This window comes from Barbus barbus (genome assembly GCF_936440315.1).
Source record: "Barbus barbus genome assembly, chromosome: 20".
NCBI lineage: Eukaryota > Metazoa > Chordata > Actinopteri > Cypriniformes > Cyprinidae > Barbus > Barbus barbus.
This window is the reverse complement of record NC_136748.1, coordinates 18,834,952-18,851,490: the sequence shown is the minus strand read 5'-3', so window position 1 is coordinate 18,851,490 and position 16,539 is coordinate 18,834,952. Positions and strand designations below refer to the sequence as shown.

Genomic DNA, 16,539 nt, shown 5'->3' with positions numbered 1-16,539 from the left:
TTGTTGGTGCCAGATGGTAGGGTCAGAATTTGACGTAAAGAACATGAAAGCATGGATCCATCCTGCCTCGTCTCAAAGGTTCAAAGGGGGTCAAACCCGGTACTAGCAAGGTGTACCTAATAAAGTGGCCAGTGAGTGCATATCTATCTATATACCAGGGTTCCTCAAATCTTTCCCTGGAGGTCCATTCTGCCGCAGAGTTTAGCTCCAACCCTGATCAAACTCACCTACCTGTGATTTTCTAATGATCTTGAAGACTCTGATTAGCATGCTCAGGTATGTTTGATTAGGGATAGAGCTAAACTCTGCAGGAATGGGCCAGATTTGAGGATATTGTAAGTTAGCGGTTCTCAATTCCAGCCCCCCACCTCTGGTGTTCCGAACAACATGGTCCCTGCACAGTGCATTGCTCCCTACTCCCTGAGCAGGGGAAATCCGTTGAAGTTTTTCACTTCGGAACATTCATTCACGGATTTTCATATACGGACGAGTGTGACATAATATACCTCTGTAAATATATACAATTTAAATTCACGTCTCGCGCACTTCAATGCACTTTGAATGGAACATTCGTTCGTTTCGAACGGGAATCATGGCGGAATATCCTGTGATGTCCACTTCTCAGGGCACTTAAGTTACGTTCGAATGGAACAAACGTCTGAAGCGATAAGAGAAACATACAAAATGTGCGGGGGCGGCTGTAAGTGATGTTTGACTAAATTTCATCAGGTAGAAATTGCTGTTTGTAAGTGCCATTTCTGTGAAGTCATTTTCTTAACCAGAGGTTGTATAAATGTATTGATTATAATATAAAGGACTAAATGGGTCAATAATAATTTTTATTTAATCGCAACTGATTTATAGTGTTCTGCATAAATCTGCATCGCTGCTCGTCTGGTGCTCTCCTCCAGGTGGCGTCAAAGCGTCTCTAACGAGGTTGTCCACTAGGTGGCGTCGCTGTATATTTCATCACACGTGTCAGTTGTTTAACGCCCGCAGTTCGCCAGACTGCTACAAACAAGACAATCACGGCGTTCCGACTGAACTGTAGACAACTGCGAGTTCTCCGACTGTAAGTATACTAAATATTCTTACGTTTGTTTGTTCGACTGACTGATACATTTGCTATAAATATATGATTGTTTCACTTTCCGTAAGTTTTTTTTACGCTTACAGTCAAAAACGTTTATAGATAGGTTTGTGAACAGATAGTAAAAGAGTTTAAAATGGTCGAGGTTTGTATACAATACATATCGTTATAAAAACTGCTTCTAAATATATTTATTCCGTTTAATATCATTCCTAAAAAGTGGAAATAGTTGGGTTTTTTTTTACCAGAACTAACGTTAAGTTACTTGCCTGAATTTGAAAAAAAACACCCCCGTGTTAGTTAGTTATTACTGTCTTGTTTGATCAAAATATGTAATGAACAAACAATAATTAATTATTTTTATATCATAAGTAGATGTTACGTGAACTTTAAGCAAAGTGAAAGTTTAGCTATATGCTTCATTATACCTCCCTCATTGAAATGTATTAAGTAAAATATGTATTTGTGTTACTAGCGATTTTTAAATACTTTGTACATAAAGTATGTAAATATATTAATAAGGCACTGCATGTTATAAGCTTGAATTAAAATGTTATACGTTATATAACAGTGGTCCCTTCTCCATCTTTCTAAAGGGATAAAGACCCCCTGCTTTAATACAACTTTGAATCATCACAGAAGTGTGTAGTTTAACTTTGTATAACAGAAACCACCCAAGTGAATTTATGTAACGTTAAGTTTCTTTTGTCTCTGTCTCTCTGCTCCTCTCCCTTTCAGGTGAGAGGTATTCAGGTGAGGGAACCTGAGCGCTCACGGGTGCCATGAATTGGGCTTTTCTTCAGGGTCTCCTGAGTGGGGTCAATAAGTACTCCACCGCATTCGGCCGTGTCTGGCTGTCCGTAGTCTTCCTTTTCAGGGTCATGGTCTTCGTCGTAGCTGCGGAGAAGGTATGGGGCGACGAGCAGAAAGACTTTGCGTGTAACACTGCTCAGCCTGGCTGCCATAACGTTTGCTACGACCACTTCTTCCCGGTGTCCCACATACGTCTTTGGGCGCTGCAGCTCATCTTTGTCACCTGTCCGTCGTTCCTTGTGGTGCTGCATGTGGCCTACCGCGATGAACGTGAGCGAAAGCACCGCCTCAAATACGGCGAGGGCTGTCAGCGGTTGTACGCCAACACTGGAAAGAAGCGCGGTGGACTTTGGTGGACATACGTGCTCTCACTGGTTTTTAAAATGGGAGTGGATGCAACCTTCGTGTATCTCCTCTATCACATCTATGAGGGCTATGACTTCCCCACCCTGGTGAAGTGTTCTGAGCATCCCTGCCCTAATGTGGTTGATTGCTTCATCTCTCGGCCCACAGAGAAGCGGATCTTCACCATCTTTATGGTGGTGACAAGTGTGGTATGCATCCTGCTCTCCCTCTGCGAAACCCTCTACCTGGTGGGCAAACGCTGCTTTGAATGTATCCACAGGATACAGAGCTCACAGCAGATAAACAAGGCAAGGTACATCGCTAACATGAGGAGCTCAAATACTCATTTAGATTCAAACAGCAAGAAACTGGCAAGCAAAGACCAGCCAGCGCCGGCATACAGTGTGGTCATCTCATCCTAAAAAACATGAGCTTGGAAAATACTTTCTCTCAAAGTGGGACTCGGAGAGATGGAAAATGTTCCTCATGTTCACCATGATGTGAACTCAAACATGACCAACTCAGTGGACTGTTGGCAGTGGAGGAATCAGCTTGTATGCTTACTCTATATCCACTGGATCTTTTTGCTGGAAAGTTGTGGCCTGATAAACAACATTATATATTTGAAAAGTTTATAGGGGTCAAAATGTCAACATTCAGGATGGCGCAGTCTTTAGTTTGATTAAAGCAAGTGTCTTCAGGGTTTTGGGTGTGGTGTGGCTTCTGTTAGGCCAAGATCCAGAACACCAACACCAACGGGCACTTTAAACTAAACAAATACAAAACCTATGGTATAAGCCCAGGTAATTACAAAGTACACATTTGTCAGTTTTTTTTTTAACAAACACTTACAAGCAATACATGACTGCAAATGATCTTAAAATCACTCTTTGCTTCACATATTTTCGTACTTAATTTTTTTCAGAAGAAACCAAAGATTGTATAATTAATTGACGGAAGAATCTATTATCTATAGAGGCCTGTTTTTAACTCAGGGTAAAAACACTGAGTAATTGTGACTTCATAACTCACAATGTGACTTTAAGAAAATAGTTCACCCAAAAATGAAAATTCTGTCATTTACTCATCCTCATGTCGTTCCAAACCTGTAAAACTTGGTAACACGTTAGAATAGGGAACACTTTATTCACTATTAACTACGACTTAAATATATAAATAAAATAAATTCCTAATTTGCTGCTCATTAATAGTTAGTAAGGTAGTTGTTAAGTTTAGGTATTGGGTAGGATTAGGGATGTAGAATAAGGCATTAATATGTGCTTAATTAGTACTACTAAATGGCTAATATTCTAGAAATATGCATGCTAATAAGCAACTAGTTAAGAGACTCTAAAATTGTTACCTAAAACTTTCTTTTCATATTCTGAATAAAGTTTCAACAGTTTTTGTCCACACAGTGAAAGTCAATGGGGTGCAAAACAACAGTGAACTCTGATGGCTTTCATGGTATGCATGGACTTCCACAGGTTTGCACTGATGTTCGAGTGAGTAAACGATGACGGAACTTTCATTTTCGGGGTAAACTGTCTCTTTGAATTTCACAATTGTGACTCGCAATGTGATTTTATATGGTGCAATGTGACTTGTATCTTGTAACTGCAGCATTGCAATGTGACCATTTCAAGTGACTTTATTTCTTGTTGAACTGTTAAATTTATCTGGAAATGTCTATTTTTACTCTGAGGTGGAAACAGGCTTCCATAGCTGGAAATACATTTTGCTTTTAAAATTATATCTTTCTTTTGGATGTGAGAACAGCATGCATAGAAACATCACATACAGAGTCTACATTTCTTCTCCATATATTTACAGCCATCAAATAAAGTACATGCTGTCAAACTCAACACATTTTTACAATCAGACTCCCCAAATCCACCTAGATGGTGAATCCTAACTTATATTTTATTTGAATGTAAATTTAAATTTGTTTGTTTACAAATTTGTACAAAACAGTTTGTTTTTTTTACTGTATTTTATTTTTTATTATTACTATTCAATATTTTGTCATTTTTGCTGAGTTACTGTTTTGTATATTAGCTGGTGTGTGTGTGTGTGTGCTAATGTGTGCTTAAAGTGTGGTTCTCCAATCTAATGTCTTCCAAGAATTTGCAGTATTTAAAACATCAAGAATCTATTGATAAATGCTCAACACTGCCAGATGATCAAATTCGAATAAGGCCATTTTGCCTGTGTGTGTGAGAGAGTTTTTCATTCACTGATAAACATTTCCAGAAAAGTAAACATCCTCCGAGGTTAGAAATCCTTTGTATGCTAACCTCTCAGCATTCTTTCCTAATTACTGTGTTTAGAGTTGTTTACATTTTGAGATGCATTAAAATCAGCTTTTTATTTTCTTACAATCTGCTGCTCGTTTAAATCAGTGATGTCTATTAAAATTAGGATGCAGATGAAATTTTTTTATCAGGCTCCTATATTTATGTTCAGTTGTTTCACTTTAATTGCATAGAAAAGGACCTATACATTGCCATTAGAGTAAAATTACTGAACCTATACATAGGCGCTTGATAAAAATGCTCATTTCAGACGGCACTTAGAGGCTTTTGCATCTGAACTCTTCATATATATATACACTCATAATTAATTCATAACAATGGTTTTCCATAAATTCTCTCAATGATTAAGCATTTAGCCAATCCAGTCTATAAATTTTCAGATTCCTGTTGCACTGTGGTAAAAACAAACCACTTTTCTTAAACAAATCCTTGGGCTGTTTTGCAAATGGTTCGTATTTCAGGTATATTCCTGTTACACCATTCAGTCTTCACTCTTTTCAGCACACAAAAGTGCCCAAGACAACAAAAACGTCCCTCCCTGTTTCGTGACCAATGATTTTGCCTGTCTCTCTCAGTTTTTTGATATCTCCATAACCTCTGTACAGTGAAAGGCAGGGTAGATGTAGATAATTCGTGTTGAAGCAGGTTTCGTGAGTCACATCTACATTCTTGAGGCGTGGAAACCGATCCGACGAGTCCTTTACCTTATTTAACGCAACCAACATTCCACTCCCTGTTCATTGTGCTTGTGCTTCCTCTCTGTCTCTTTTCGTCATCGTTAACATTGCTTTAATCTGTAAATATCAACATCTACAATTGCTAACCATATGTACTGTATATGCACTTAGCAAACCTGGTGCATGTTTGCATGCAAATCCAATTGAAGTTAACCATTCCCCCACATAAACAAGTGTAAACCAGTTAAAAAAAACTTTACAACAGACTTGCCTGATCTGGTTCAGTGTTTCTTCTACAATGTTTCATAATGTTTCCTCTTGCTGAACAAACAAGTTCAGACGGAACACATGGCCTGAATAACTCAAAGCAGGCATGAGTTCCTGGGGAAGACTGGCAATCCTCATGACAAAATTATAGAGAGCAAATTATAAAAATATAGCTCTTTTAATATCTGATTCAGAGAATGAATCATCACCATCCTTCAGAGGTTTTAGCAGTGAGTCAGAGGGCTTCACGAGTGTGACCGACAAGAATTTCTCAAGCTTTGATAAAAAAAGAACCACACAGACTTTTCCTGTGGAAAACTCCACTTCTGGGCTACTTGGAATCAAACCGACAGTCTTAACATCACATGTATTAACAGCACAAATCCTTAATCATTATACTCCCACCATTAGCTAAAACTGTTGCACTCATACTATAAGGAGAATCAAGCTGAGATAAATTCATATCCATATATTTAGGATAAATTCATATAAGAGCTTTCAAGGATTTCCTGCATTGCAGACCTAATCCAAGAGTTACTTGGCACACAGTAACTTTAATTACACAAAATAATTAGTACCGGATTCTTGGCACAACACTAAAAAGGTGCCTTTCAAAATATTTACAGTATACCTCCAGAGACCCACAACAAGTTTCTAAGCAACAAAAACGGTTCTAAAGCTGTTGTTCAGGATGAGGTGTGGTCCTTTACGTGACTGGAGCGCAGATTCATGGACAAGTTTGAACATGGAGCCTCCTGCAGACGTTGGCAACACCACAAACCACTAATACAGTGTATACTTGACAGAGCTGTCCAAACAAAGGGTGTCTTATTTATTGTACAATAAGCTGGGAAATGTTACTGGGCTGCACAGGCAAGGGTTTGCTATTTGTTGCATAAAAGACAATGCAGTACCATAATATTAACATTATCCTAAATAAAAAACCTTTTATGGAGTCATATTACAGTCATTTAAGACTTAACACTGTAACTTCATATACAGAACAGTCTTCTGTTCCCCCAAACTGGACATTTACACAGAAAGCCATGATGATTTTGAGAGAGCATTTTGCATACAAATATGTATTTAATTAGCTTGCTATCTTTAAAGTAAGAGGTTTATGTCAAAGCTGTCTTCTAGTCTGAACTCCACCCTCACTGAGGCGTGTTACCAAACCAGATCCACAGAGAAGCCAAACAGAGGAATTCAGTGAAGAGTTTAACCGCTGCTGAATTACAAGAGACAAGATAGGCCCTACATCCAAAGTAAGTAATAAACATTGTTTTGTGAAATTTTAGAAGCGATTCACATTGTTCAAATGACAATCAACTCGTCAGCATTCGCGCTATAAAAATGTTTACATTAGAACATCCTTGTTTCCATTCACTTACTTTGACCTATCATTTCTACTCGATCGATTTGAGTTTTCTGATTAGTAATTAAGTGGTTGAACTTTTTTTAAAAGTGTAGCAATTAAACTTGCGTGTAAGATTGGTGTCGTTTGGTTTTTTTAAAATGTGAAATCTATATTTAGTTGCGATTTTATGCGCTGTATATGGTAGCCTACATTATTATAAATATGCCTGCGTTTACAAAAGAAGAAAAACATTAAAATATTTGATAATTACAGTGCTGGAGAGGAACTTAACTGCCATTGACAATTAAAAACGACAACCGCTGATAGACAAAGAAATTGAAGACACAAAGTAGCGAGAAACAGAGCGGCACTGGCTTGACTTTGATTAGAGTTGACAGCAAACATCAGGACTCAGCCGTAGATTCAACACATGTGAAGGTAGCCTACTTAAAATATCATAAATGTGAAAGAGCTGATGGCACATCCATTCGTTTGAGGAAAACATTGTATGGAGGATGTGTATTAAAGGCAAAGCTCTAAAACTGATATTAAAAAATATAGAGCAATGTTGTTGTTTTTGCCTTTAATGATGATTATGAATGGCTTGATGGCCTATCCTGCATGAAACATTTTATGATTTGAGCATACACCATTCTAAATAATTTAAAGGGATAGTTCACACACAACTAACTTATTAAACCTGTTTGTTATGTGTGTCAAGCTCCAAAATAAAAGAAACCATGCATGTATCATAAAAATTATCCATACGACTTGTGCCCTATATACTTCAAGTCATAGAATAGCATTCTGTGACGACTGAAAATTAAGTAATTATTCATTTTAATCCTCACCTTAAGTGATCTGCTAATTGCTGTGATCAGATCACAGAGTCAGATTCAGGACGAATCGAATAAGTTGGCCTAAAATCCCCCAATTCCCAAAATCAGCATAATCCATTCATATGGATAAGAGTGGCCTTTAAAAAACACACACCTTTTCAGTATATTGGAATAACATGAGAGTGAGAAACCTATCTGCTTTTAAATTCAAGAAGTTTTGAATGAGTTCACTTCACTCATTGTGATTTTTTCTTCTTCAGTTTTTTCCATCTTCAGGTTGCTGTATTCTTCATCAGAGATATTCAGTGTTAAAGAGGATCAGAGTGTGACTTGGCCTTGCTCTGAGCCATGGACTGGAAGACTTTTCAAGCCCTACTCAGTGGGGTGAATAAATACTCCACTGCATTTGGCCGGATCTGGCTCTCAGTGGTTTTTGTGTTCAGGGTGATGGTTTACGTTGTAGCGGCTGAGAGAGTTTGGGGCGATGAGCAGAAAGACTTTGACTGCAACACCAAGCAGCCGGGCTGCGCAAACGTCTGCTATGACTACTTCTTCCCCATTTCCCACATCCGACTGTGGGCCCTGCAGCTCATCTTCGTCACCTGTCCATCGCTGATGGTAGTAATGCACGTAAAGTATCGCGATGGGCGTGAACGCAAGTTCCGTGAGAAGCATGGCGAAAAGGCCAAGATCTATGACAACACGGGGAAGAAACACGGTGGACTGTGGTGGACGTACCTGATCAGCCTTTTTGTCAAGACTGGCATTGAGATCACCTTCCTGTACATCCTCCATCACATTTATGACAGTTTCTACCTTCCACGCCTGGTGAAGTGTGAGATCCAGCCATGTCCCAATGTTGTGGACTGTTACATTGGACGACCCACAGAGAAAAGAGTCTTCACCTACTTCATGGTTGGAGCTTCAGCTCTTTGCATAGTGCTCAGTGTCTGTGAGATCATCTACCTGATCTTCAAACGCGTCATTCGATGTGCCAACAAGTTTCAGAAGCACCAAAGAAGCAGCACACCGCTTAATGGACGATACCGAGATGAGGACAGCAACTGCACCATTCCTTTGCATGAATTGGACAGCAAATCCAAGTTTAAATCGGAGTCTAAACCAGACTTTAAGCTTGAGAATAAACATGGGTATAAACCACAGTTTAAACCTGAACTCAAGCCAACATTTAAGCCAGCATACAGATCGAGTGTAGACATGAGAGCTTCTGCTCCAAACCTCTCAGTACCCATGTACAAGATACAGTCTGATATACTTGAAGCAAACATGGAAAAAATATTCAATCAAGTATTCACAGAGTGATCTGGGGGCATAAAACAAGCTTTGAATATCTGGTCAATCTCAAAGGCTTTCATCATCCACCAAGACCTATAAAACTGTCAGTCTTGGGTGTTTGTCATTTGGCAGATGGTTCGTGAAATTCTATATGCCAGATTTCAGAAACTTTTGCCTTGGAAACAGCAGGGATTACGTGTCTTGCTTGGTGGAGCAGTGGAGATCAAGCAGGATTGTGATATCACTGGTACCTGGGTTCAAACCTGGAGTCATCTAATTAAGAGCCTAGTTCCTTCAGGCTTCAACTCCAGCTCAAAGTGCTGCATAACCACCATGATCATAAGAATTAATGGGGACTGAATGCATTCCTCTCTGATTCATTCCACTCATTCATTTTTTAAAACGAACAAAGGTGAAAACCCATGAAAAGAGTTATCAAATAACCAGGAAGGCTTTCATGGAGAACACACCTTGCATACAAAACCCATCTCCACCTTCACACGCACACTAAAAGATAGGAGGAAGAGTGGAGTTCATTGTATAGTAGATGATGTAACGAAAATGCCTCATGGGTGTCATTGTTTACGGTGTCTCATTTCTCAGTGTCCTGGTATTTGTTACAAAGATCAGAACAAAGTCTGAAAGTTGAAGCTGTTCCAACTTTAAGTTTCATCGAGATCATAGTGGATGTTTATATGCAAACACACCTGAACTGTATCTGAACTCAAATTCTTATGCTGGAAAAATGAGAGGTATATAAAATAACAGTGTCCATAAGATGGGCAATCAGGGAAAGTTTTTCCTCCATTATTTGTTGTAACTAACCTCATCTGATCTACACTTGGCAAGCATTTGCAAGAGTCTGAATTTGCTCAGACTTGCTGTTAAGATTGTGTTACATATTTTATCTGAGATTTTTCTTTATGCTGCACACCCTGCCTTTGTATCAAAAATGAATCAACGCACTGACATATTACCTTATGAATTTTTTTTTCAAGTTGTTTTTCGTAAAATTGCCAAAATGGAGTTCTTCTTTTGTGTCATATACTGTTTGATGATATTGTAAATCAGGAAGCTTTTAAAGTTTATTCATTTTGATACTGTTTAAATAAAGTACAAAATTAGCCAGTTTGTCACATTTTAAAGATTATTTTGATGTAAAAAAGCAATAGCTTAAATCATAAACAGATTTAAATAAGAGAGGAAACAGATTTAAGGAAGTGGTTAAACAACTTCAATTAACTGAGAACATAGGACATGAAAATCATTGTTCACTATCCTTTGTCAGAACTTATATAACACTGATCTATTACAAATCTTTGCAAAACCATTCAAATGTTTGGGGTCACTAAGATTTTTAATACTTTTATTCAGCAAGGACGCATTAAATTAATCAACAGTAACAGTAAAGTCTTTTATATTGATACAAAAAATAAGCTTTTTGAGATTTCTATTTATCAAAACACTGAGAAAAATATAACATGGTTTGCATAAAACAACATTGAACTGTTAAACTGTTGTCAACTGTGATAAAACCATGACCAAATTAGCATATCAAAATGATTTCTTTCGGATCATGTGACACTGATGGCCTTGGTGAAGATAAGAGACGTCTTTCACAAACATTAAACAATCTTACTGACCCCAAACTTTTGAATCACAGTGGGATTCTTTGGCCATGCTTCCATTTAGTTTGTTTCGACTGATTTAAAACAGTTTATCTGTTATTATAGTTAGCATCTGAATGGATAAAAATCTCTGGAATGTATCAACGCCTACTTATGAAAGTTTGGACATATAAACTTGATTTTTTTTATTCATAAAGAGATATTAATATAAGGAGTACTATTTTTATTTGATAAAGAACTACTAAATACTTTTTTTTCAAAATAATCAAATATGTACATGCACAGCCTTGCATTAATAGGACGTCACTTCCTGATCAAAGTACAAAAACTATTATTCACTTCTGAGTAACACTTTTTTTGTCTCAGTCATGCATGAATTTGTGAAATGTTTTTGAGGGTGGGTGTATGATGTCAAACAAAATGCGTAAATGTGCAGACTTGCTGATCCAGTTAATCAGCCTTCAACCGACAACAAAAGTACCTAATCTAACTGAAAAGGAAAACTTTCCTTTTGGCAAGAAGGATCCAGTTTTACGTTTGTTACCGTTATGAAAAGTTTAGTTGTCAGCCTAACTGGTAAAAGTAAACCTGAAAGAGAAGTTTGGCACACTGCATAAAGACGCATACATTTACATTTCTTATCATCCTGTCTTTAATCATTGAAATTAACCTCTTATTCAATATCATACACACTCAAGATAAAGATAAATACAATAATGTCAGTTAAAAACACAAATATAAACAATAAGTTGCTGCACCCACAAGATATGACTAAAAATAAATGAAAGGAAATTCGGAGGCATCAACAAACCTGAAAAGGAAAGGAATTTTCCTCAGCGTGGAAAAAACACTCAAATTATGAAAAATATGTTTTCCTGGAGACAAAATTAATCGGTAGTCATGCATTACTATGGAATCTGAAGTTCCGTGAGTCTTTTCATTAGAATGGGGTTGTTATGATTACCAGCATAATAATGCTTTTGTCTGGTAATGACATATTTCTATCTTCAAAATGAGTCAAAAAGCATACACAGACACATGTATGAGGATGTCATATATAAAACCATTTGTGACATCTCATTCTGAGAGACACTGATAATAAAGGTAATCAAGATCAGTAATGTGATGCAGTCTAACCAGCAAAACATTTGCATTTAGATTCATAATATTCTGTCAAGTCAATTTACATCCCCTTCTGGCATTTATTGCCTTTAGGCATCAAACAAACTTGCTTCAGCACTATGTAAAATATTTAATTCATTTATTAGAAATATACATATTCAAAGATTGCCTGTCATCAGAAATCAAGGCACAAGAGAACAGTTTGACTCTGTGGTTGTGAATATTGGGTGATATGAGCTCAAAGGCATCCTTTTCACATTCACAGTAAAGAACAGATGCGCTGATCCCTAATGTCCAGCTCCACTGTTTAGAAATACTTATTTGAAAAATTTTATAAATTAAGAGATTTCACTGCGTACTAAGGGGTAATGTAGTGTGTGCTCCAAAAGAGGAATGTCATCATATATGTCATCACTATAATCTCTATAAAGAGAAAGAAGACTTCAGAGCTTGCAGGAGGCCTGAGCTACTTTTGAATTTGTCCTTCTGTTGAGTGAATGACAGATATATGAGCCAGCGTCCAATAGTTTGGGCAAGTCCACTCCCTAAAACAAAGAAACTACAGCTTAATTGTGTGGTATAATTTTTTTTTTTAATTATAATTATTTGGTTTATTCCCAGAGGCCCAGTAGTGTATTTGTGACATTTTTTAAGTATGATATAATTATTATTTTTATGACCATTTTCCATCCATTCTCTGACCCCACATTTTCCTTGAGCACAAAATTAGATTGATTTCTGAAGAATCACATGACATTGAAGACTGGAGTAATGGCTGCTGAAAATTCAGCTTTGGCATCACAGAAAATACATTTTTATTTTATTATTATTACATTTTCAAATTTATCAAAACAGAAATCACTTATTTTATATTGTAATATTTCATAATATTACTGTTTTAATGATTTTTTTATTTAGATTAATGCAGCCTTGGTGAGCAAAAGAGACTTCTTTTAAAAATTTTAACAGTAGCATACTTTATAGAAAGCCTGTGAACTAATGAGAAGTTAAACCATAATCCAGCAAAATCAGTAATGATTTATTAAATGAAGTTTTTTGGGGTCAGGCTGGTTTGCATTTACAGATCAGAATTTTCTGATTAATTTAACTGTGAGATTAAAATTTAAATGTGACACAGACACAGTTCTGTACTTACAGTATGGATTCCCAGTCCGTGCAGCATATAGACCACATCTTCAGTTGCAACATTCCCAGAAGCCCCTTGGGCATAAGGGCAGCCGCCCAACCCTGCAACGGATGAGTCCACGACACTTACCCCATTCTACAAAAGAACACATGAAACAAAGGTGTGGTGTATTTAAAAAGCAGTTTCTCATTTTAAGAATGTGAAAAATTCAAAGGTTATAACGCATGGTATGTATGCAAGCCATTTGTGTCACTAAAGTTTCAGTATAAGGTCGGGTCTCGACAGACAGTAAACCAGTATGAATATACTAAAAACATAAATCAAGATAGGCAGGCAGGCAGAGAGGTACTTGGCATTTATTCCACATACTTCCTTACCTGTAATGCTACAAGTATGTTAGCGAGTGCTTGTCCATAAGTGTCATGACAGTGAACTGCTAAAGCCTCCACAGGAATCTCTTTCTTCACGGCATTCAACATCTCCGTCATGCCACCCGGAGTGCCCACTCCGATAGTATCACCAAGTGAAATCTCATAGCAGCCCATGGAATACAGTCGCTTAGCAACATCTGCCACTTTGTTCGGTGATACCTTCCCTTCATATGGACAACCCAGCACACATGACACATAGCTGGGAATAACAGAGCAAGGGAACATTTTTCAGAGATAAGAGCACTGGCTTATGGAAAAATAACTAAGACACTGAAATATGCAATCCACAGGTGTCTTACCCTCTCACAGGAACCCCCTCTTGATTGGCTGCTCTCATCACCTCCTCAAAGCGCACAAGACTCTCATCCACTGAACAGTTTATGTTCTTCTTACTGAAGAGCTCTGATGCAGCACCAAATATTGCCACCTCTTTTGCACCAGCCTTCATCTGAGATTATACATACAGTACATATATATAATATACAGTCGTGGTCAGAATTAATGGCACCCTTGGTAAATATGATAAAAGAAGGCTCTGAAAATAAACCTGCATTATTAATCCTTTTGATCCTTTATAAAAGTAAAAATAAATTACAAAAATATAACCTTTCATTGAACTAAAACAACTGAAAATGGGGAATCTAAAGGGTCTGGAGAGATTCTGGATGAAGGAATGGTCTCTGATCTCGTCAGGTGTTCTCTAACCTCATCAGGCATTACAGGAGAACATTTAGAGCTGTTAAACTGGCAAATAGAGGTTTCAGAAAGTATTGAATAAAAGGGTGCCATTAATTGTGGCCAATGTGTATTAAAGAAAAACATTTATTTCATAATGATATTTCCCCCCATTTTAAATTCTTATTCTCCAATGAAAGGTTAGATTTTTGTGAATTTTTAAAATAAAAGATCAAAAGGATTAACAATGCAGGTTTATTTTCACAGCCTTCTTTGATCATATTTACCAAGGGTGCCGATAATTCTGACCACGACTGTATATGACTGACTCTAAACTTTTGAATTGTAGTACACTAGCAGTTTTAATTAACAGTAAGATTTCTCTTCTGCTCAACAAGCCTGCATTTATTTGACCCAAAACACAGCAAAAGCAGTAATTTTGTGAAATATTTTTTATTATTTAAAATAATTACTTTCTATTTCAATATATTTTAAAATGCAATTTATTCCTGTGATCAAAGCTGAATTTTCAGCACCATTACTCCAGTCTTCAGTGTCACATGATCCTTCAGAAATCATTCTAATATGCTGATTTGATGTTCAAGAAACATTTGTTTTATTATTATTATCAATATTTAAAACAGAGTAAATTGTTTCAGGATTCTTTGACGAATAGAAAGATTCAAAGATCGGCATCTGAAATAAAAAGGTTTTGTAACATTATACACTATACATACAAAAGCTTAGAGTCAGTATAATTGTTTTTTTGGGGGGGTGGGGGGTTAGGTAATTATAGAAATTAATACTTTTATTTAGCAAGGATGCATTCAATTGATCAAAAGTGATGATAAAGACATTTATAATGTTAAAATATTTATATTTCAGATAAATGCTGTTCTTCTGAACTTTCTACTAAAAAAAACCTGAAAAAACTCTACTCAGCTGTTTTGAACATAATAATAAAAATTGTTTTTGAACAGCAAATCAGAATATTAGAATGATTTTTGAAGGATCATGTGACTGGAGTAATGATGCAAAAAATTCAGCTTTGAATTCATAGGAATAAATTACATTTTGAAATATATTCAAATACAAAACAGTTATTTTAAATAGTAAAAATATTTCAAAATAATACAGTTTTTGCTGTACTTTGGATCAAATAAATGCAGGTTTGGTGAGCAGAAGAGACTTCTTTAAAAAACATTAAAAATCTTACCGTTCAAAAACTTTTGAATGGTAGTATATAAATAAACATATTTAATATAGCACTAGCACATAACAGTCTGTGTTGTATTTCACTCACAGCAGCCTGGAACCCCTTCAGATTAGGGGTCAGAACAGGGTAGTTCACGCCAGGTTTCTTGTGGAGGCCACGCATCACTTCCTCTTGATCAGCCATCTGTCAATCAAATGCAGCCAATCTCTCATAATTCTCTCTCTTTATAGGGTTTTATTTTATGTTGTGAGGGTTTGTTTATGAAATGTTTGCAGGCTTTGATGGCATATGCTGCATCTCACCTGAGGGACCCATTTAGGTGAAACAAAACTTGTGGCCTCAATGACAGGAAGTCCTGCCTCTGAGAGCATATCAATCAGACGGATCTTCACCTCTGCTGGAACGACGGTCTGATGGATGCAGAGTTTGTGATTAACAGAAATGATACCGCTCTTGTATTTCACTTTACATGGTTTCAGAACCTTTCCATCATCATGTGACACATTTCAATGGCCTTTACTACTTTATGGATTTTCATAACTTTTCCAGACCTGGAAATCGCACCTTTGAAATTTCATACTTTCAGGACAAACCTTCTGAAATAACTATTCGTTATGTGTAGAAGTGTTTAATCACACAGCACAGAGCTGTCATGCTGGGTGTTGATGCAGGTTCATTCAGAATCACAGAAAACTCTTCACCTTCTCATTCTGAAGTCCATCTCGGGGTCCCACCTCTACAATCTTCACCCTCTCTGGGAATGAGATTGACTGTGTGGCAGACACACTGACCTGTCAGATCACACACACACACACACACACACACACACACACACACACACACACACACACACTAAAGTACAAACATGAAGGCTATGTCATTCGTAATTTAATTAATTTAGGTTAACACAAACCACGTGATATCGTCACATTCAGAGCAGCACGCGCGTGAACTTACGGATCTGAGAATCGCAGCGGCAGCGGAGCGCAGAGCGGATCTGTGAACCCGAGCAGAAACGAAAGGACCTGGACCGACTCTCATCATGACCGCCGCCATTTTTACACGCCCCCATTCGCCCTGACGTGTGACGTCATTAGCTCATTTATGGATTTAGATCTCGCGATAATACGGGATCAGATTTCTAGAAGCTCGGTACCAATCTGTCATCGTGGCTCTAGAGCTCCAAAAAGTGAACAAATCCAAGAGGTTGTGTTAAATGTTGGTATTAATGTCGAATAAGTAAATTTACCCCCCCCCCCCGCCCCTTTTTTTAAAATTAATATTCTGGTGAAATGCCATCACTGCATGTGAATAAAATATA

At 37.2% G+C, this 16,539-nt stretch overlaps 3 protein-coding genes across 5 annotated transcripts; 2 read left to right on the top strand and 1 right to left on the bottom strand.

The window, feature by feature from the left end:
- Window positions 1-971: 971 nt before the first annotated feature.
- On the top strand, window positions 972-4,622 carry LOC306886278 (gap junction beta-4 protein-like). Its single transcript, XM_079443257.1, has 2 exons — window positions 972-1,072; window positions 1,829-4,622. The coding sequence occupies exon 2, from the start codon at window positions 1,873-1,875 to the stop codon at window positions 2,668-2,670; it is 798 nt and encodes a 265-aa protein (XP_079299383.1). The 5' UTR covers window positions 972-1,072; window positions 1,829-1,872; the 3' UTR covers window positions 2,671-4,622.
- Window positions 4,623-6,332: 1,710 nt separating this feature from the next.
- Window positions 6,333-10,835, top strand: LOC306886271 (gap junction beta-3 protein-like). Of its 2 annotated transcripts, XM_079443239.1 has the most exons (3): window positions 6,706-6,772; window positions 7,138-7,302; window positions 7,964-10,639. In XM_079443239.1, the coding sequence occupies exon 3, from the start codon at window positions 8,052-8,054 to the stop codon at window positions 9,024-9,026; it is 975 nt and encodes a 324-aa protein (XP_079299365.1). In that variant the 5' UTR covers window positions 6,706-6,772; window positions 7,138-7,302; window positions 7,964-8,051; the 3' UTR covers window positions 9,027-10,639. The 2 variants fall into 2 exon arrangements, with proteins under 2 accessions (XP_079299364.1, XP_079299365.1); XM_079443238.1 differs by lacking the exon at window positions 7,138-7,302 and having other exon boundaries at window positions 6,333-6,772; window positions 7,964-10,835.
- Window positions 10,836-11,258: 423 nt separating this feature from the next.
- Window positions 11,259-16,291, bottom strand: LOC306886269 (hydroxymethylglutaryl-CoA lyase, mitochondrial-like). Of its 2 annotated transcripts, none has more exons than XM_079443235.1 (8): window positions 16,176-16,291; window positions 15,920-16,009; window positions 15,521-15,628; window positions 15,306-15,401; window positions 13,627-13,775; window positions 13,274-13,526; window positions 12,906-13,031; window positions 11,259-12,294 (listed from the first exon to the last, which is right to left on the bottom strand). In XM_079443235.1, the coding sequence occupies exons 1-8, from the start codon at window positions 16,272-16,274 to the stop codon at window positions 12,193-12,195; spliced, it is 1,023 nt and encodes a 340-aa protein (XP_079299361.1). In that variant the 5' UTR covers window positions 16,275-16,291; the 3' UTR covers window positions 11,259-12,192. The 2 variants fall into 2 exon arrangements, with proteins under 2 accessions (XP_079299361.1, XP_079299362.1); XM_079443236.1 differs by having other exon boundaries at window positions 15,920-15,988.
- Window positions 16,292-16,539: the final 248 nt, after the last annotated feature.